The sequence below is a fragment of the Marmota flaviventris genome, chromosome 3, assembly GCF_047511675.1.
Source record: "Marmota flaviventris isolate mMarFla1 chromosome 3, mMarFla1.hap1, whole genome shotgun sequence".
Classification (NCBI taxonomy): domain Eukaryota; kingdom Metazoa; phylum Chordata; class Mammalia; order Rodentia; family Sciuridae; genus Marmota; species Marmota flaviventris.
In genome coordinates, this window is record NC_092500.1 from 36236644 (window position 1) to 36259112 (window position 22469).

At 35.2% G+C, this 22469-nt stretch overlaps 1 protein-coding gene across 2 annotated transcripts in view; it reads right to left on the minus strand.

Annotated features, from left to right (window-relative positions):
* Positions 1-22469, minus strand: part of Tmtc2 (transmembrane O-mannosyltransferase targeting cadherins 2) — a 391166-nt gene that overhangs the window by 69727 nt on the left and 298970 nt on the right. For both annotated transcript variants that reach the window (XM_027919857.2, XM_027919916.3), the window contains one exon: positions 13551-13632. In XM_027919857.2, the coding sequence (XP_027775658.2) occupies positions 13551-13632 (82 nt within the window). The remainder of the gene's footprint in view (positions 1-13550; positions 13633-22469) is intronic.

Sequence of the window (22469 nt, forward strand, 5' to 3'; positions counted from 1 at the left end):
TTTGTGTCAAGGCAATGCAAAAGCTGTCTAAAATAAAATTCTTGTATATGCTAATTTTATACATATGTAGATATGAGATGAAATTTAAAGTATATGCTTTTGTTCAAAAAAAGTGAAACAAAAATTAGACAATATGTGGTAACTAAAAAAAATACTATCTCCTCACGTATTTCTTAATCATTGACACATCTATAAACCCATCTTCTAGTTAGTTATTTTTGTTAGAGATTATTTTTTAAATTAAAACAGTATTAATTACTACTTGTATTCAAAAAACAATATTTAACTAAATAAATGCTTTGATAATTATTTCTGGGAATTTAAACAAAGAACAGTGTAGGAAATTAATTATTCTTTTTTTTTCCAGGGAGCTATTAATGCTGAAATGTAACAAATTAATAATTAGGATAAGGCAACAGTTAATTGAATAATGAAGGTTATTTTCTTAAAATTCATTTCTCCAGACTGAAGGGGAAAAAGCAAATATATTAATTATGGTTAAAACAAAAAGAAAAAAAATATATAGATCTATTATGTTCACACAGAAAAAGAGAAGGACATTGACAGGTTGTCTATATGACGAAGATAATGGTAACTGGTAACACATGAGGTCAGTTATAGGCATGCTCAGGGCAAAGCCTTCCAAAAGCTTTGTCAATGCCAAGCATATCTTTAATGTTCAACAACAACAACAACAACAAAACATTAACTACTGTGTAAAATCAAATATGCTACTTCATCACAATAGCATTCTTTATGTTTAAGTAGCAATGCCATGTAATATGCACTTTGTAAACTGTTTGCCAAGTCTAGAAACTACCCTAAATATATAATGTATCATTGTAAATGCTTACAGTAAAAATTCTCATGTGAACATTTTAGAGTAGACTCTATCTATCATATTACTTTTTAGACAAATACTATCACAGCATATTAGTTATGCATTTCCACAATTCTACCCCTCTTCTCAAGAGGCCATATTATCTCAATAGTATAAGTGTATTATTAAGTGAAGTTTGTTATTTTTTAAACTGAATTTAAATGCCTGTACCAAGATTGAAAGTCAATTATTATTCTACCATGTCATACAACTACTGATTGTGTGTGTGTATCAGAAAAAGCCTGACCTTTCCAGGTTTTAACAATGACTGATCTTTAAAAGGATGCAGTCTAGAATTGTTGCAAAATAGAGTAGTAAACATTTCAAATATACAGAACCAAAACAAAAAGAGAAAGAAAAGATATACTAGCTTTCTTCCTAATAACAACCCAAAGAATCTCAATGTATTTGTTTTGTGGAATAACAAGGAACAATTTTGCCCTTACCCCTTCCGGGTAAGACACAAATCACTCCTCTGCCAACAGATTTTTGTATTATTACTTCCACCAGAAACCAACCTTCTTGAACTACTCATGCTTCCTGCCGTGTAGTCTACTGCTTCACATTCTTATTGGTCTGGAATATGTGGCTTCTCAGGTTTCTTGTTCTCTAACCCTAACCCTAAGCCTAACCTTTCTAATTGCCATTTCTGTTTCATCTTCCTATAATAAATAAGTATCTTTCATTTTGGGGCCCTAAATATTGTCTTTCCTGTGAAGCCTTCTTACACCAATTTCTAATAAGTTCACTATAGTATAATTTATCATCTAACCCAGAGCACTTAATAGAGGAATATTATTAATTATGCTTGAACAAGGGTATTAATCAGAATTGTCTGAGTATGACCACTCACTTAGAGCACAAGTAGCAAGTCAGGCCACTGGGAAGTGAACTGTTTGCAAAATAAGGTACTGAATCACTGCTAGCAGAAGACACAGGAACTCTTCAATGAAAAATTACTGTTGAATCCACTGACAGACAGATCCTACAGTATTGTGATAAGGAATATCTGCTGGAGCTCAAAGAGTGTGGGTACTACAAGTTGGAACAGGATTCTGAAGGAAAGAGAGAAAACAAGGAAGGCAGTCGTATCATAGAGTCAGTGCTCACTGGTGGATTTAGCTGGATTCATTTCATTTAGTGTCCATCAGAACCACTAAGACAGAGAGCAAGAGTCCATTTCCAGAATTTCAGAGGCAGTAGGTCTGGATAAAGCCTCAAATATGCTTTTTTTTTTTTTTTTGTACCAGGGATTGAACCCAGGGGCACTCAACTACTAAGCCACATTCCCAGCCCTATTTTGTATTTTTATTTAGAGACAGGGTCTCAGTGAATTGCTTAGCACCTCGATATTGCTGAGGCTGGCTTTAAACTTGGGATTCTCATGTCTTAAACTCCAGAGCCGCTGGGATTTCAGGCCCGTGCCACTGTGCAAGGCTCAGATGCTAATGCTACTAGGCCATGTCTACACTTTGAGAATTAGTATCTTATAAACAAAACAAATTTTCCTCATACCCTGGACTCAGATTACACTTGGGATTAGCCACAAGTCCAATTTAAGTCTTCTGGTCATCAACTGTACCTGGTATGTCCTTCCCTCTATTATATAGCACAATGGTTACACTCATGTGTAGGTAGGAAGATGCATATATCATGATGATGTATTCATTAAATACAAGTTTATTCTTTCAAAACTCTCAAGGAGAGTTAAGAGTTTTATCTTTCACATTCAATGATAAGATTTCTGAGAAACCATTTCTTATTCACATACAGGAGACAAGCACATCCTTTGTGTTTGGTAATTGAGTTGAATTGGAAATAACAGAAAATTTTAACTAAAATATATTTTGTTCTCTGGTATTGTTGCTACCATGCTTTATTTCTTTGGTTTGCAGTTTGTCGTACCAAGTTAATTATCATCATTTTATTTCATTTTCTCAAATCAAAAGGAAGAACAAAGGAAATGAAAAAACAAATTGAAAACTTATAAAGAAAAAATCCTGTGAGTAGGGAACAACAGAAGATGATTCAAAAAGAGAAAGAATTCCCTAGAGATCCAGAGATAAAGAGTCTAAGTCACCCCATGGACTGAAGTTAGCAGAGGAAAAAGCAATGGATAGTTCAAGATTCAACTGTTTTTAACAGCTGAGTCATGCCTTCTCTGGACATTTCTTTCACTCAATGAATCATTACAAACTACTTATTAGTTTTTTTTAAATCAATATTTCAATGCAACAGGCCTGTGAAGATCAATCCTTCATTAATTCCTGGATGTGAAAAGCACTGCCTAGCTAGGCATGATAGCATATGCCTGTAATTCCAAAAACTTGGGACTGAGGCAGGAGGACTGCAAATTTAAGACCAGCCTCGTCAACTTAGTGAGATACAGTCTCAAAGTAAATTTTTTTAAAAAGTGGGCTGGGGATATAGCTCAGTGATAGAGCATCACTGGGTTCAATCCCTAGTACTGAGGGCCAGGGCTGGGGGTAAGGGGGGAAGGAAGCAGCTATGTCATGAGGTAAAAATCTGTGAAAATGTAAAGTGGACTAAATCATAAAATCAAATATTGCTTCATAAAATTTTTCCAATTATACTCCATAGATTAGTTGGAAGTGGTCATTTATTGCAAAAATATTAGGGAAAAATCACTCTTAAATGCAATGCAACTAAATTAAAGACCCAAAATAACAGGTGTCATGATGACACAATTTTCTTTAGGAAAAATCATTCCAATGCAGCTTTAAAAAAATGTTCAAAGGCAAATTAAGATCTTATTTAGAAAGGGACAATTAGAACACAGCATGTACACAAAAATAGTTCCCCTTGGATGAAGACTAATCATTGAAATATATCCAGAATCATCTGACCTCTACCTGTACCACTCTGTCTCAAACTATTATTTTACCTTGGATTACAGCAATATCCTCCTACATGATATATTCCCTGTACTTCTGCCCTGGACTCTATAGGGCATTCTCAAAACAGCACTCAGAGAGATCTTATTAAAATGGAGGTCTAATTGCATCATGCTATCACTGTGAGATTTTTTTTTTTTTTTTAAATCAACATCCAAGAATCCTTACCCTGGCTTTACCCATCTTGACATAAAATACTAGGCCCTTCCCCACTTAACCTTCTTCTAACAAATCAGAAGAACAAAGATTTGCTCTAGTCTTTACTTTGCAATTTTCTTCACCTGGAATGCTCTTTCTCTAGTGGGTCACCCAATTAACTTCCTGGCACATTGTGAGGATTTAATAAATACATGTTTAAGAACATGACTGAATTGGTATTTATTTGGTAGATATTTGCTTCATCTTCAAATGAACAAGACAGCATACATTACTACATACTTTCCCATCCACTTCCTCATACCTTACAGTGATTTTTAGGTAGGGCTACAATAAATGCCCACAAGCCACAAGTGCTGGGCATTCACCATCTCCAAGAGTATGATTCACAGTGAAATTTTTTTTTTTTAATATTTGTACTAGGGATTGAGCCAAGGGGTGCTTAGCCACTGAGCTACATCTCTAGCCCTTTTTATTTTTGATTTTGAGACAGAGTCTTGCTAAGTTGATTTGGGCCTCGCTAAACTGCTGAGGCTGGCTTTGAACTCTTGATCTTCCTAACTCAGCCTCCCAAGTTGCTTGGATTACCGGCATGGGCTATCATGCCTGGGCACAGTGAAGTTTTTATGATGGTTCCCTCTGGACTTAATATTATATGGCCCTGTTTTTAAACCTCTGATTTTCTCTTATAGATTCAATTATATCTTCAAAGGTATATTAAATTCAAGGCAGTTCAAACTATGTAATTTGGCTAACATCTATCATATTCCATTATATTATGGAATATATTCAATAATCTCAGAAGAGAAAGAAATAATTTGGGAGGAAGTAGTTTCCTCTATGGGTTAATATATCCAGGAAATTTACACTGTGCTTTCTATACATAAGATGGAGTGCAACTTGCAGGGGGTGAGGTGGGTATTTACAAAGATAGATTGGAACTCTTTAAAGAATATTGCATTTATCAGTGAATTAAACAGATTACAGTGAGAGTTAACATCAAAATACATATAAATCTGAAAGAGGAGGTTGCAAAATAGTATAGGCGAAATGCATCATTTTTTGGTGGGAGTGATTTTTTTGGTTTTGTTCAACTTACAATTTAAGTTGAATAAACAAAGAACAAAAGGGTCCAGTAAGGATATTGCTTGTATGTGACCAAGAAAATACAGATACATAGCTATCAGCCAGATCATGAAGAGGACATTACCAGCATTCCAGCAGCAACTATCTGTACCTGAGGACCATCTCAAGGACTCAGATGATTGGAACCGGAAAAAGGCCATGGTGGAGTCTTTGTGGCAACTGGTTTCTGTGACATAGTGGTATCAAGATGAGCAGAGACAGAAGGGCTGAGGAAGTCTGCCATGGGTGTTTTATGGGGGGAGGGAGAAACACATTATCTGGGGATAAAGCAGTGGTCAGGACTTAGAACTGCTGTCTGAAGGGGATGCTGCTGTGGAGAGGATGTGTGTTATTGTGCAGTTCCTGTGCCCGGGAGGATTAAAAATATGGAGGAAATTCTTCTCTTCTGTGCCTCTGCAGGAGACTGGCTGAGTGCTATTCTCTGAGCCCCCAGTCACCCTGGCATGTTAGCTATGCTCTCCCTCTTTATAACCAACCTCTCTCCCTTCCTCTTTGATTAGTTTTATTGCTTTGAGTGTTTGCGCTCTTGACAGCCTGAGTTAACAAAAGTGCCATTTTCCTGAGACAGGCCTAAGGTGATAAATGTGCCATAGTCTCTGGCCAAGAAAACAGGTGGTCCAGGTGAAGAAGGAAAAGACACCCAGGAGGTCAATCTGGACTGCTCATTGTGAGGTCAGGCGGCAGTGGATCTAAGTGAACAGGAGGCAAAGAATTTGTCCCAAATTGGACAAGTGGCAAGGAAGGTGTCTAGTGCAAAGGAGATTAGAGACTCAGCTGGCCAGGGCCCTGTGGGCACTGGAAAAAGAGGCCGAGAAGGTGAGCAGCACATTATTGAATTTACTTCCCCTGACTCTTTCTGAAAGGGTTAGGAGACGCCAGAAAACCATTCATATAATTATGGTGACTGTCCACAAGCGAGTTAGAATGGGACAAGGTGGAGAAGAGAGAAAGGTTGGCAGAGGAGAAAGAGGATAAGAAGTGAGGGGACACACACAAGAAGGGAAAAGAGCACAATCCCATTAGTACGGATCAAGTCATAAGTAGACTCAACATGGATCAAGTGGGCTTCATAGAGGAAAGTCAGCCCAAACTGAGCTTCCACCTGCAGTCTTACCACCTAAACATGAAGGGAAAGAAGCCACTAATGAGAGGTATGACTTCATGAAGGACACAGAGTGAGCAGCCTCAGTTAGTTATAGGACATTGGAAGGAATGAGAGGAGGGAGAACTCAAGAATTCAAACACAGGTGCTATAGTCACCAACAAAAAAAAGTATACCACTGAGACCAACTTGACAAGGGAATGGCCATGCAGTGGGGTGGCTCATAGAGCCCAGGGCTCATACCCCCTCCCTGGGAAGAGCTCCCAGCCTTCTTCTTGAGCTTCCATATCCTCTCACTGGGCTTTCCAGACTTGCCAACCAGGAACAGAGCACTTAATGGTAACAGACACAAACTTTGAGAACAAATGTTTGAATTAAGTAGCAGGAAGAAAAAAAATACAAGTAAGAATCTCAAAAAGCATTCAGTCAGTAAACCAAAATAGCCAACACATACACATTGTGTGGGTGTATAGCTGTGTCTTTTCCCATTTAATCATCATAAAACTAACTTCACTGATGCTACAGAGTTCTCCCAGAATAGCCACACTGAGATAGGCAGTTAAGGAGAAAACAACTAGGACTGACCCAGTTAAGTGAGCATAAACTTACATTAATGAAAACAATCTGTATTTACCTTATGCAGCTGTATGGGCTTAAATACAAATACCCTTTCATTTGTAATTTACTCATAATTCTCATTTTTCTTGCAATTATCCCCATCCTCTCTGGGCCTTCTGTCTGTATGTTGATGGATAAACATTCCCCTTTTTCTTAATTCTAGTTTTCTACTCAGTCTCCTCTTCCCTTAAATTCTTTCTATCCTTATTTTTACACCTAATCAAAATTTTTCCTTAACAATTTATATATTTTACTTATAATTTTAAAATAACAAATGTCCATTCCTATGATTTGCTGAACATATTATATACTAGTGACTTCATAAAATTAAATAAATCCTCCAACTTTAGGCAGAGTGTCTCATATGTTAAGTAGATCAATCTTTATTTTTCAATTTTTTTCGTTGTTGACGTACTGTATTGTATTCACTTATTTATATTCAGTACTAAGAATCAAACCCAGTGCCTCACACATGGGAAGCAAGTGCTTTACCACTGAGCCATAACCCCAGCCCAAGTAGATCAATCTTTCATTATTTGCTTTTATGGGAATTATTTTCTAGTAGTTTATTGCTTATTGTCTTTTAATTATGTTTTTTGAAAACACATTATTAATCCTTTAATTTTTTCCTTCTTTTTTTTAACTTAGAAAGTCTCTGCTCTATTTCTTTCCATTTTAAACATGGGAAAGTTTTAATTCTAAAACGCTTCAGAAAATATCTCACAGGCATGAAGAGTAAATCTTATTGACATGCAACATGTATTTTAATAGGATGAGACATGAAATAGTTTGAAACAACATTTATGAAACTCCTAATCTGACTGTACTTCTGTGAACTGCCTATGCTGTAATTGGAGCAATAAAGGGACTGATATTTAAAAATACAGATTTTTTTCCATATCATTTAGCATAATTTTAGTCTCCATGTAATTTTGCAAAGAGTCACCCAAAATCATTTTCATTTTTAATCAAGGCAAGACTATAATTTTGTTCATTATTTAATTTTAAAAATTATTGCTTCTGAAGTGACTGAAAATAAAATGATACCACATGATCTCACTCCATATCCATCTTCTAACTTGTTTTAACTATGAATTAATCAATCACAGGCCTCTCTCTTATTCAAGTTATGGAGTATTTCAAACCTTCTCTTTTGGTGTTCATGGCTGAAAGGTTCAACCCAATTTTTTAACATTTACCCCAGAGCTTACTTTTTAAAATGAAATTGAAATGATACATAAACCACCGTAGAGAAAAACAGGCTATCTCATTAAAAAGTCCTAAACTTAAAAGTTGAACTTCTCAAATTTTTCCTCTACTAATTACTTAGGAATTTTTTTTCCTTTTGGTACTAGGGATTGAATTCACGGACACTTGACCACTGAGCCACATCCACAGCTCTATTTTATATTTTATTTAGAGATAGGGTCTCACTGAGTTGCTTTGCACCTTGCTTTGAACTTGTGACCCTCCTACCTCAGCCTCCAAAGGTGCTGGGATTACAGACCTGCACAACCATGCCTGGCCAGGAAATTTCTGATCCAGGAAATCACTTAAACATTCTGAACTTCTGTTTTATTAGTTAAATGTAACTGGGATCCATTACAGCCTGATAGGTATTAAATCATAATCAAAAAAGATCAGAGGTAAAAAAGAAAAAAGAAAAAGAAACACTGGGTAGAAGGCAAAGTGTTTGATAAATAAGATGGTCTCAGGATTCTAAATTTGACCACAGAGCCAATTAATAAAAATCTGGATGATTACAGTTTTTTAAAATTCCATACTTTCTGTGGGCTCACAAGAAAGAATGATTTAATAACTAAGCCTCAGTTTTGGAAACGATTTGATGGTTATTGAGATCAACCCTCTCACTGTTGGCAATGTCTGAATTTTTCTAATATCCTTATAAACACCACATTTGGAACTCTTCCGTGAGTAGTCTTTTCATAATCTGGCAGCTCTCCTAATTCAGATGCTCTTCCTTCGAAACAGCCACATCTAGCTGCCTTCTTGGCTCTTTCCTTGAAATATTTTCCAGATACATGCTGTCTTCTACCTTAAGCACCCTCTGAATTAATGCTCACGGCATCTCCATTTCCAAATTTTGGGGAACTGCTATTCATCATTCAAATATTTGGTCAATGTGAGCTCATTGGGTGAATTTTTCCTACATAAAACCCCACACATGGAGACCCCTAAATTATGCTGTTTCTCCTTTTTAAAAATAACTGTAATTAAATCATGAGTTTTATAATTTGTGCCTTCCATACCATTTTGCCAGCTCTATTGGAACTTGTCTTTTCCCTGCTGTGTTCCTGTATTTAGTATGGTGCTTGATAAATATGGAGCTGGAGACTTCAAAAAGTTTAAGACTCATGACTTTACAGCCAAACCCTTGGAAATAAGAAACAACAACAACAACAACAACAACAACAACAAAACATGCCCCAGAGAACACCAGTAGAGAAGACAATGAGGGTCCAAGCTTTACTCTTAGTTAAAAGGCAGACGGGAGAAAAAGTTACTTATTAAGGTCCACACAAAAGAAGGCCAATAGCACCTTTTTTTTTCCCCCCCCAATTACTGTGGATTGAACCCAGGGTATTCTAGGCAAGCACTCTATCACTGAACTATATCCCTTGCTCTTTCAAAGTTTTATACTTCTGTTTTAAAAATCTAATAAATTCCCAACTGCCTGGACATATTCATAGTGGGTACCTTTTACTAAGTATTTAATAATTGTTTTAATCTACTTCACATTTACTACTATATACCTAAAGAAAAGATGTATAACATATTCTATATTATTAAATGTTGTTTTTCTTGGACCTTTTTAAAAGAGGACTTGTATTGATCTTGATTCTTTTGGGCAGAAGCTCTCTTTTGGAGAGTAGGGCAGCCATAGAGAATCCCTTGAATTATAGAGCCACATGAGACATCAAGACAGCAAATGCTCACACAGATTTATAAACTAAATTTCAGTAAGTCTTGATTAATGTCACATGGACATGGAATATACTGTAAGCTTGACAACATATGAATACAACATTATACTATGGTTTGAAAACTATTTTCTACACATTCCTTAAACTTTTTGACAAAATAGTGAAAAAAAAAAAAAGAATACATATTAGAGACAACCTGAAATCTGAATACTAGAAAACATTTTGAGAGCCCAGATTAAGCTTTTAAATTTGAAGACAAGGAAATCTAAATTCCAGAGACTCCATTTTTCTTCCAGAGACTATATATAGGTAACAAACTCTTGGAACCAATCAGCAAGTCTACCTGAAGGGAAAAGGCAGGGAAGGTTACTCTGAGATGTAGTTCCTTTCCCCAGATGCAAAACCCGTGGATTCAAAGCACAAGCAACTGATAGCATTTTAAAATATCATCTTCTAATCACTATTGCAACCAATATAAATTCCTATAATTCCCTCTGTTTAGTCCCAACCGTATGGTATTTTCCAAGTCACTTGTATCATTAACAAGCAAACTAAAAGCACATAATCACCCAAGAGAGTAAATTTCCCATAAAACAAAATTTGCTCACTCTGGCATTTTCATTGGCATTTGCAAAAGCATTTTAAAAAGACTCAAAACGCATATATTTCATTTAAACATTTATTTTTAAACCAAGGAAGTGTTTTTATTCAATCTGTGGGTATAAACACCCTAAGAATATATATAGGCAAGTTGGCAATGAACTGATATAAGAATCATAGTATATAATTTCTTGGGCATGGAATAATAAAAAAATTCAAATGGAGCATTCTTTCAGTGAATTTTGTATCCCAGATCCAGTTCTAGAATGGAGACTATTCCTAACTGAGCTCAATAAATATTTATTGCACATTACTGTGAGTATGGCAATATGCTAGATATTGATGATACAAAAATGGAAAACAGGTACTCCCTAGTCTCAATTTAGAATCTTCTAAAGGAGGTAAATGTGTAACTTCAATATAAATACTTACTGTTATGCAACTGTTCCAAAGTGGAAGCCACCATTATCTTTTACCTAAAACAGAAAATAGCTCTCTAAAGAGTTTTCCTTCCTTTATTCTTTCTATAACCCTCTCTTCTCCTTATGATCTTTTCTATTACTCTTAATATAAAATTCCTTAGTTTGGTCCACATGTATGGGCTTTACCTCTGCTCTCTCTACAGCCTTATCTACTCTCACCTTCCCCTATGATTCAATATGTTCTAGTCACACGAAACTTCTTTCTCTGCTGTGAACATAGGTTGTTCTTGTTTGAACAGTGAACTTTCTATTTTTCTAAGTCTGGCTCTTGAAGTAGATGCCTGAAGTTCTGAGATCTCAAATACTACACACTCATAGCCATTTGCCTTGACATCTTGTCTCAAGAAGTACTCCATTTTCTACCTGTCACATTCTAAAGATGCCATTGTCCTGTTTGGTTACTGTATAGCACTACTTACTACTTACTTTCTGAAAACAGAGGCTTGCACCTAATAGACACATCTTACACATATCAAAATAAAGACCTTTCCCTAAGAATTTTAAGTGAAGTCATCACACAAGAATTTGATATTCTAAAACTGCACACAAGAACCTACTGATTGAAATGTCTGCTATTTGCCTGCCTCTCTACCGGTATTGTGAAAACAAACAGATTTTATGTTATAGAATAAAAAGCAATGAAACGGGATCCAAAATTTATTCACCTACAACTAATTTGTTTAAGTCATCTTCATTTCCCTAGATTTTAGTCTACTTGTGTGTACATAGAGGAATTAATTTTTAAAAACTTATAATTCTGAAATTTAATTATTTGAAATGAATTTTCTAAAATGAGAATAATTCTTTAAAATGTACATCTTTTTTATAACCCAAGCATAGTAAGCAAGGGCTATTAAGCACTCAGTCCAATTGTAGATTCTTTACTGTAACCAATCCTCCCTTTGAAACCATGTTTCTCTACATATCTGATTACAAAGTAGAAAAAAATGCTGAAAGTTGTAAACTTTCATAAAATTCATAAAATTGCATTCCATACATTTATACTGAATTATACATTCTTATCTGAGAAATATACTAGTAATGTGTATATGCATCCAAATTTAAAACATTGTGAGGCACTAAGAACAATTTTCATATCTGCATTTAAAGACATGTTATCACTATCTTATAAATAATACGTTGAAAAGAGTTTTACACTTTCTGACAAAATAAATTTTAAAAAAGTTCTCATGAGAAAAATATTACCTACCATCAAACTACAAAAAGAAATTTCAAGAACACAATATAGTATAAAAATTAGAGGAAGTAGGTAAGGATGGACAAGCCAACTATTAAAATTGATAATTTTAAAATTGATAACAATTGCAATTCAAATGCATCAATGATGAAGTTTCAAGAAATTTACTGTGAAATTACCTACATATTACATAACAATGTTTTCATAGAAAGCTTAGAGGATGCAGTAAGTGGAATTAATTTGAAGCCAAGGAAATATAGGCAAAAAGATGGGGGGGTGGGTAATCCTATTTTCTAAAATGTAACAGCAAGAGGTCTTTTAGCACTGACAGAAAATAATCATGGAGCTACCACAAACAGTAACCATGAGAAAATCCTAATTTAAAATATTTCATACGCAAAAACCTGTGAAACTAAAAATAAATTCTGTAGCAAACTTAAATTACTCGACTGTTATCTTAACACAGCAATAAAATTGTATTGTGAAACAAAATCAGGAGTGTTTATATAATTCATTACATGGAATTACATCCTACATTATGTTAGGAAGATAAAGCATCACAACCCTAACTTTATAGATGTATACACACAATAATCTAAGTTTAAAAATGCTCTTGTGGTTGGTTAAGTGTTTCCTCCATTTTATTATTTCCATTCTTCTGCACATGCAGCCTGCCACTGATTTATTTTTACTAGCTGGAAACTGGGAGAAGGAATTAAATATTATACAAGCATATTAGTTTTATTTCCTTAAGATTTGATTTCCGTCCACTTTTAAGTTTACTGCTTGATAATAACTAAGACATCAAAGCCAATAGCGATAAAAGAAAAACTTTTTTTTTTTTCCAAGAGATCAGCAAAAGTAAATGTTTTTTTGGTTCCTTGAAAGCCATTCCAAATCTGGTAGAAATAAGCACATCTTACCCAATACCAAACCAGCTATATACTGTGCCTCACTAAACATATGACTCACTACTAATGATAGAGTGGAGTGCGACAGAGTTGTTGTGTAAGCTCATTCTGGACTGATGAAGGCCAAGCCTAGATGGAATGAGACAGCTATCCTTTATACCATTATAGTTTTATCCTTGGCCTCACTCAGAGGCATTCAGATCTTCCAGAAAGCAAGACTTTTTGGACAAAATGTAAACTTCCAAAATTTCAAAATGGCATGCTCAATGACTAAGACAATATCATTCAGAGTGAAAAGGAAGCTAATATTTTTATGATAAACTACGCATCAGGCAAGGAGCTAGATGCTTTCCTTATGAGATCTCGTGTAAACTCCACACTGAACTTGAAACAAACAACTGTGAAATTGCCTTCCCCATTGAAATTCTATGAAAATTACTGCAGGGAAATACAATGGATAAGGAGGCTTTAATGTGACTACTTTGTGAAGATGGGAATGTAGCCCGAGGCTATATCTGCACCCAAAAATGTCAGTAAATCTTATACCCACATTAAGAGCAAATGTGGGGAACTTGGAAAAAATGATCAGCCACTCACCATAATGCATGTAACAGTTTCCTTTGGTGGGATCCAGCTCAATAGCCTTCAAGAAGAACTTTTCAGCCTCACTCTTCCGACCCTTGAAAAACAGAGAACATGGATGATTCAGAAATGAATCATGAGGGATTCTTCACCTTCAGGGCACAAATGAGCAGACTCATGTCCACTGGTGACCATCATTGCAAAAGAAGAGTTTTATTTTTATCTAAATGAAGATGTTGAAAGAGAATATGTGAGAATAAAGATGGAGGTCTGAATCCTGGGAAACATTAAGATAGAGGTGTGAGTGCCAGAAAGAGAAGAAAAGGAAGAGACCAGAGAAGTAAAAGTTAAAAAAAAAAAAGGATTCACAGGAATCAAAAGAATAAGGAAACATCATTTATTTTCATATGATTCCTTCTTTTTTTTTTTTTTTTCTTGTAACAGGAGTTTGTCCTCATTACATACTTTTAATCACATCCTTATCAAATGAGGAAATAAGATCACAATTCATTGGATCTGAAACAGCTACTCCTTATTGCTATTGAAAATTATACTGATCCAGAATTTAATCTCCTGTGAAGTCTCTTGCCTCACTACAGTTTTAATTGGGAACATCGTCAACAAATTTAAAAATAAGGGGAAGGTTCACCTGCAATACATTTGAATTTTTTTCATCAAACAGTGTAATACAGGCAGATTGTAAAACTATACATTCTTTATTTGGTTATGGATTCGGAGCCACAATGACATCCAGAATAACATAAAGAGGTGGCTTGAAGTGGGAGAACAGTCTAAGCGGAACTTCCTGGAGAGCTCTCATCTGCCATGGTTGAAGATCTATGCTGAATACAAGTGGCAGCAGGACACTGAGGTTGATGTCCAAAAGCCACTGTGGTAAAGAGAAATGATCTCACCTGCTTATTCCTTCTATTTACACACTATCCATCATATGAATTTCAGGCATTTTCTTTCTTTCTTCACAAATATTTTAAAAATTACTGTTACAGTGATGAATTTTCCAAAGTTAAAGATGTGTGTGATAAGTATGCAACATTCTACAACACTCATTCATTTCTCCATATCTTCACTTTTTGTTCATTCATTAAAAAAAAAAAAAAAAAAAAAAAAAAAACCACTCTGTTACTGCCTCCTTCATTCACTCATTGTTCTAACAGCTAGAGACCAGCCTACCACATCTACCACCTATAAACGGTGATAAACAAACAATGAGCTAATGGACTTCTGCATTTCTTCTTTCTTTTAAATAATGTTATTCCATTGGAAAACTTCCCTCTAATTCATAATTCTTATCAACTATTCAACAATTAAAACTAAAAAAAAATACATTCAATGTTTCCCACATTTTAATGTCAAAGGTAAAAAGACAAAATGTTTCCCTTATGTATACTTTAATAAAGTCGGCAAGACTTACCAATAATCTTACCAAGGAAGGATTCTCCAAATGAGTCAATAAATTTAAAGAATCAGGAAGGCTATGTATGAGTTATGAGCAGAGATGCTAGACAAGTGGAGCAGCTTACATACTTGTTTTAACTATGTGACTTTTAGAGAATTTATTAAATCTCTTAGCTGTAATTTCCTCTATACAAAAAAGGAGGATAGGTGTAGTACAGGGGACTATTAGGGTAGTGAAAGCACTTTGTATGAAACTATTATAGTGGGTACATTTCATATATGTGTCTAAACCCATAGAATAAAGAGTAAGCCAAAATACAAACTATGGAATTTAATTGCCTTATCAGTTGACAACAAATATAGAACACTAACTCAAGTTGATTATAATAGGGTTTGAAACTGTGTGTATGGTGGTGGGAAGGTAGGGAGGAATATGGAAACTCTGTACTTTCTGCTTAATTTTTTTTTTAAACCTACAACTGCTCTAGAAAGTAAAATCAATAATTTTTTTTTTTAAAAAGATAAAAGCTATTTCAAAAGATTATTGAATTATCTGAGCCAACACATACAAAGTAGCTATTATTGTACTTAGGTATAAGTTTGTAGCAAATGTTAACTATTATTTGATACACACAGGTAATATGCAACAGAATGAAGAGCTATGAATGACAAATAGTAAGTTTTGTTAATATACACAGGCTAAGAAAACATGGTCATTCTTTAAATCATCTCCAGAAAATAATATACAAAGAACTTGCAGAAGAGGATAAAAAAATAAAGATGCAAAATATAAGCTATTGTTTGGTAAAAAATATATATATATATATATAAAGATTTTATATGCAAATAAAAAGGGGCTTTGAACTTTCTTCCTCCTAAATTTTTAAGGATGGAAAAGAAGGAACTGGTTCATTTATCAATGCCACAATAAATTGGGTAGTAAAACCCTTGTTCATTGACAAAACAATAGTATGAAGCCTTAAAAACATGCATCAGTACTCAAAGACAGTGGTCTCTGTCTGATCACTGGACTGTTATTAAAAGAAATGAGTACTATAATCTCCTAGATAGAAATTGGACATGTAGAACATTATTTTTGGGGGTGGGTGGAGGACATATGACCACTATTTGTTTAGTGAAGACTAACTGCCAAATAATAAGGATGAAAAGACAACTCTCCCAAGAATATATAAAATAATAAACCAACTGACCACATAAGTCAATCAGGTAAACAAATCACTAGTTTCTATGAAGGGGTCAGGATTGTTGGGAGATAATATCATCTTTAATTAAATTTAATGTTTCAACTATCACTATTATAGGGAAACAGTAATTAAGAAAATGGTGAAGAAAAAATTGTTCAGCAGATTTTTCATGGTGTCTTTGATATTATATCAGCATTTCCTATACACAAGTATTATGGAAGAGCCACAGGCTGAACAAACCCCTTACAACAAGCACAACATATACAACATACAAATTTGTGTGTATTGATAGGTGTCTAGACACGGGTAGTGGTTCAGAAACCAAGAAAAAGGATGCCACTAATTATTTAAAACCATACACAAGACAATATTGTTGACACTCATGAAAAACAACAATGAAACCTCCACCCTACCATATTTTTACCACATGCACAGATAGAGCTCTAATCTCCAGGATATCTAAAGAACTCAAAAAACAAACAAACAAACAAACAACCCAATCAAAAAATGGGCTAAGGAACTGAACAGACAGTTCACAGAAGATATATAATCGATCAACAAATATTATGAAGAAATGTTCAACATCACTAGTAATTAAAGAAAAGCAAATCAAAACTACTCTAAGATTTCATTTCTCTCCAGTGAGAATGGCAGTTTTTGAGAATACAAGCAACAACAAGTGTTGTTGAGGATGTGGGGAAAAGACACACTCATACATTGCTAATGGGACTGTAAATTTGTGTAATCAATCTGGAATGTAGTATGGAGATTCCATAAAATACTTGGAATGAAACCACCATTTGACCCAGCTAGCCTACTCCTCTGTCTATACCTGAAGTACTTAAAAACATTATTCTATGGAGATGCAGCACGTTGATGTTTATAGCAGCACAATTCACAACAGCCAAACTCTGGAACCAACATAGACGCCCTTTACTAGATGAACGGACAAAGAAACTGTGATTGATTATATATATATATATATATATATATATAGATAGATAGATATAGATATAGATATATCTATATCTATCTCTCTCTCTATATATATATGTATATATGTATATATACACACATATACATACATACACACACACACAATGGAATATTACTCAGAATAAAAGATAATAAAATTATGGTATGTATTTACAGATAAATGGTAGGAGTCAGAGAATACCATGCTAAGTGAAGTAAGCTAATCCTCAAAAAACCAAAGGCTAAATGTTTTCTCTGATAAGTTCATGCTAATCCATAATAAAGGGGGGCATGGGATGAGTGGAGGAACTTTGATTCGGTAAAGGGGAGGGAGGGCTGAGGAGGGGGAACGGGGATAGGAAAGATGGTAGAATGAGATGGACATCATTATCCTAGGTATGTGTATGATTTCACAAATGGTGTGACCCTTCTTCATGTACAACCAGAGAAGTGAAAAATTGTGCTCCATTTGTATACCACGAATCAAAGAACATTCTGCTGCTATTCCACAATGTGGGATCAGTATTCAGCTAATTTACTTTGTTTTCCTATTAAACTATGCTACTACTACCACAACTCAGAAACAGGAGCCTAGTGAGTGGATACAAAAAGCAAACAGTATCCCACCCAATGGCGATCAACACTATTTCCAACTACAAAACATAGAAATATAAAAACAGCCACATACAGGTTTTTACATACTCACTCACACACACAAACTCCACCAATCATTCCTGTAAACCTCCCTTAAGAAAGCACACAGGAATAAGCAAGTGAGAATTATACTGTTATGGCTTTAGTAAACTATATTCATACTTTTGTATTTATTTTTAGTGACAAATTATTCAGAACAAAATCCACCACCTTCTATAATGTGTCATAATATAACTGTTCAGAACTGCTATTCTACTGAATGACACCTGAAAGACTTACCAGGACCTTTAATTATTGCATCACTTTATTACTTTATGTGGATACATATTATATATGTGCACATCTATTTAAATATATAAATGGTGATATTGTGGTTTATGTTACAATATTTTATAATATGTTACAAGTAATATATTTCTGATTACATATATTACAAATATATAATATATAAATCACACACCCACATACACCCCTTTATGAACATTTCCTGGCACAGAACTCTTAAAACCTTTTAATTTTCTGAGTAATGGAGGGGCTCAAAGAACCTTTCCTTCTAACATTTTCTCTTTTAAGCCTGATACCTAACACAGAGGTACTAATCCCTAGGAATTTCCTCAGTGACAGGAACATCTTTTGTTGTAATGAGACCACTCTTTGTGGGTTCCTGGATAGGAGTAGATCACCAGAAACACCAACACATGATTGGAAGCTTGGAACCTTTGGCCACTCACCCTAAACCCCCACCTGATTCTCCAGGAAGGAGAAATGGGCTGGAAGTTAAATGATTATGCCTATATAATAAGTCTTAATAAAAATTCCTGCACTATGGGATTCAAGGTGCTTCTGGATTGGTGAATAAGAATACATATATGTGACAGGAGGGAGGTTCAGCTGTACAACTCCATTAGGACAGACATGGCTTTCCACCCTCTCCCATGTATCTCTTCACCTGGCAGTTCCTTTAAATTATCTTTGTAGAAATACAATTGATCAACCAATTTATGAAAAGATGTTCAACGTCTCTAGCCATTAGAAAAATGCAAATCAAAACTACTCTAAGATTTTTTTTGACATTCAATAAATTTAATCCATGATGATCACCCCATTCTTTTTTTTCCTGTGCCTTTTTTTTTTGTTTATTGACAGATTACACACGAAGTGGTATTATGATTTATGAACACATGTGGAAGAGGTAAATAAAGCTAATTACCATATTCATCATGATCAGAAACTTAAAGGTATAAATTGAAAGGATAGTTAAAAATGGGAGACATCCCATTTTCATCCATTGGAAGCATTAATGTGATTAAAATTCCCATACTACTCAATGCTAAGAGCCAAGTATATGATGCATGGCATTTTTGGTTGAAAGGTGACGCCAGCTAGCCATTGAGATGATATGATTATGTTAAGATTTACATTCATATGGATATTGGACTCCTGCTGTTCACCTCGGCCTGCTACGGGACTCCTGGAGAGTTCCCATTGGTTGGGGAAGTACAGTAGGAGGGACTTCCAGGGGAGAAACTCTCTCTGGCGGTCCGGGAGGAGGCCGCGTGGGTGGATGGGAAATCTTCCCGGGCGCATACCGGACATTGGCGGCAGTTTCAAAAAAATAAAGTTTGTTCCTGCTTGAGTGGCTCGTGATTTTGTGCCCAGCCAGACTGCGGCATTTGGTGGCCCGTATAGGGAATGCCTGAAGTTTGGAGGTGAGTAAAATTGCTCGCCCCTGAGGGAAGGCAACAAAATGGGTGACCATTTCAAAAAACAATGTGTTCTCGTTTTGATTTATCTTGTTTTTGTTTGAAGCTGCCTATCCCTAGAATTTTCTCAGGCAAACTGGGAAAAATGGTTGGCTCAAGGTTTGAAGTTGTTCGGCCCTGAGAAAGAGAAAATTGATACAACTATTGTTTGTTCGGTTTTTGTTTCATTCTGTTTCGGTTTTGTTTTATGCTATCTTATTGGGACTGCGGCAACTCACAGTAATTTATAGATTCTATAGAATGCTTATCAAAATTCCATTTATATTTCTCATACATATAAAAATATCAATCTTAAAATTCATATGAAACCATCAAAAATTCCTAACTCAATCACAAGTACAAAGGACATATGTAAAGCCATAATACTACCATTTTCAAGCTATACTACAAAGCAACAGTAATTTTTTTTCACATATTCACACTCATTTCTTTAATAATTTTTTAAGATTCTAATAGTCTTAAAAGGTAATCATAAAACTCTAGGGTCTTAGATTTTGATAGTGATAATTCAAATATTTAGAGCCATCCTTGAAGTATTGACTTCTTTTTTGTTTTGTTTTGTTTTACTTAGTTACACATGACAGTACAGTGATTTTTATCTCATCCAGTCAAAATGGCAATTATCAAGAATACAAGCAACAGTAAGTATTGGCAAGGGTGAAAAAAGGCACACTCATAAATTGCTGGTGGGACTGCAAATTGGTGCAACCATTATGGAAAGCAGTATGGAGATTCCTCAGAAAACTTGGAATGGAACCACCATTTGACCCAGCTATCCCACTCCTCATTTTATACCCAAAGGACTTAGAATCAGCATACTACAATGATGCAGTCACATCAATATTTATAGCAGCTCATTTCACAACAGCTAAACTGTGGAACCATTCTAGATGCTGTTAGGTCCGTCCTTAGGCCAAAGTAACTCCATTTTGTAAATCAGCATCTTCCCACCCAGGCATGACTTCCCATTAGGCCAACCCCCAAAGAGTCCCTAACTACCAAAACCACAACAAAGACCCCAAGTAACAATCACAGGACCAGATGGGTTAATTCTTGACTATTCCATTGTACATGACTATAGTGAAGAACTTTTTTCCAGGCTGCTGCGTCTTGCAGAAGGGCAGCCTGACAGATGTTCTCTGCCATATTGCTCAACTCAGAGATGTCTCTGTTGTGGATATTTGCACCAGCTACCCTAACAGTCTCCCTTCAACAGATGAATAAAGAAAATGTGGTATAGATACACAAAGAAACATTACTCAGCCCCAAAGAAGAATGAAATTATAGAATTTGTAGATCAATGGACAAAGCTAGAGAATATCATGCTAAGCGAAATAAGCCAAACCCCCCAAACCAAAGCCCAAATGTTTTCTCTGGTAAACAGATGCTGATCCATAATCGGGGGGGAGGCTGTTAGAGAAGAATGTAGGAACTTTGGATTGGGCAGAGGGGAGGGGAGGAGGTATGGGGGTAGTAAGAATGATGAAATGAGATGGACATTACTACCCTATATACATGTATAATTACATGAGTGGTGTGACTCTGTACCATGTACAGCTAGAGGAATGAGAAGTTGTGCTCCATCTGTGTACAATATGTCAAAATGCATTCTATAATCATGTATAACTAATCAGAATGAATTAAAATAAATAAATAAATATTAAAAATTTATTTAAAAAATAAAAAAAAATCTTTGTAATAAATTTGCAATAGTGAGTAATCCATTTTCTCCATTTCTGTGAGCCACTCTTAATAAAATGAACCCATAAGACTTTCATGGCCATCTCTAATTTATAGCCAAGTCAGACAGAAGAGAGAGAAAAAGGAGTCACAAACCGAGCTGAAATGCAATAGCTGATAAACAGGGCTGAAAGACTACAACAGAAGGAAGTTCACTCAAAGAAGACAAGTATTTTGTGCGCACATAGCTGCATTTGTTGTCTGATAAGACCTGTTACATCAACAAAGGGCACAAAGAAGCAGTTTGCAAATACCAAAAAACAAAAACAAAAAACCAGAATCCCTACGGAAACATGTTCAACATATGCAACATTTAATTAGCCTATCATATAAATTAATACATTAACATGATATTATTCATATATCAATAAAGCTGTAAAAAATGAGAGAACTCAATAATGGTAAGAGGTCATAAAAAGGGGCACTCCTATAACACATTATTGAAATATAGTAAAACGTAAAAAAAATCCTTCTGGGAGGCAATTTTACATGTATCAAAAGTTTCAAAATCAGACACATTTTGGCAAACCAATTCTATTTCCAGGCATTGGTCCTAAGAAAACACATGTAAATATGACAAAATTGCTGTTTATTTTCCCTGCAATATTGTTCATATAAACTCAATGTTCATCAGTATGGACTGGATTAACCTGTGTCATTTTGTTGAAATACTGTGTATCTATTAAATTAATTTTTGTATAAAATTATTTAATCCCTAAGAGATCTTCCCGATCCACTGCCAAGTGAACCAAACAGGCTGCAGTACAAGTTTACAGCTCCACTGTGTTCTCTTGGTGGCAACCACCTATGCCACTGGCTTATTTTACTATTGGAGTTTCAACACTAGGTGAAGGAAAGGGTTGGTCCATTGGTATTTTAAGATTGATAGGGGAGAAGTACACATCTAGAGTAGAGAGGTTAAAAAAAAGTACTAAGCTATTAGTCAAGCCAAGGGTCTCAACAACACAGAACAACAACTCTACTGAGAAGAGAAAGACAAGGGTTCCTGGATGTGGGTTTCACTTCATAGAAATGGGTTAAGTTCCTGCCACATGGCAGGCTGTGTTCCGAGTCTTGGTAATCGAGGCAGTTCCTGCCCTCATGCAGCTTCCTTTCTGGTTGCAGAATGGATAGTTAATACACAGACAGGCGACACATCACTCTTAAGTGTGTTGGTGAAA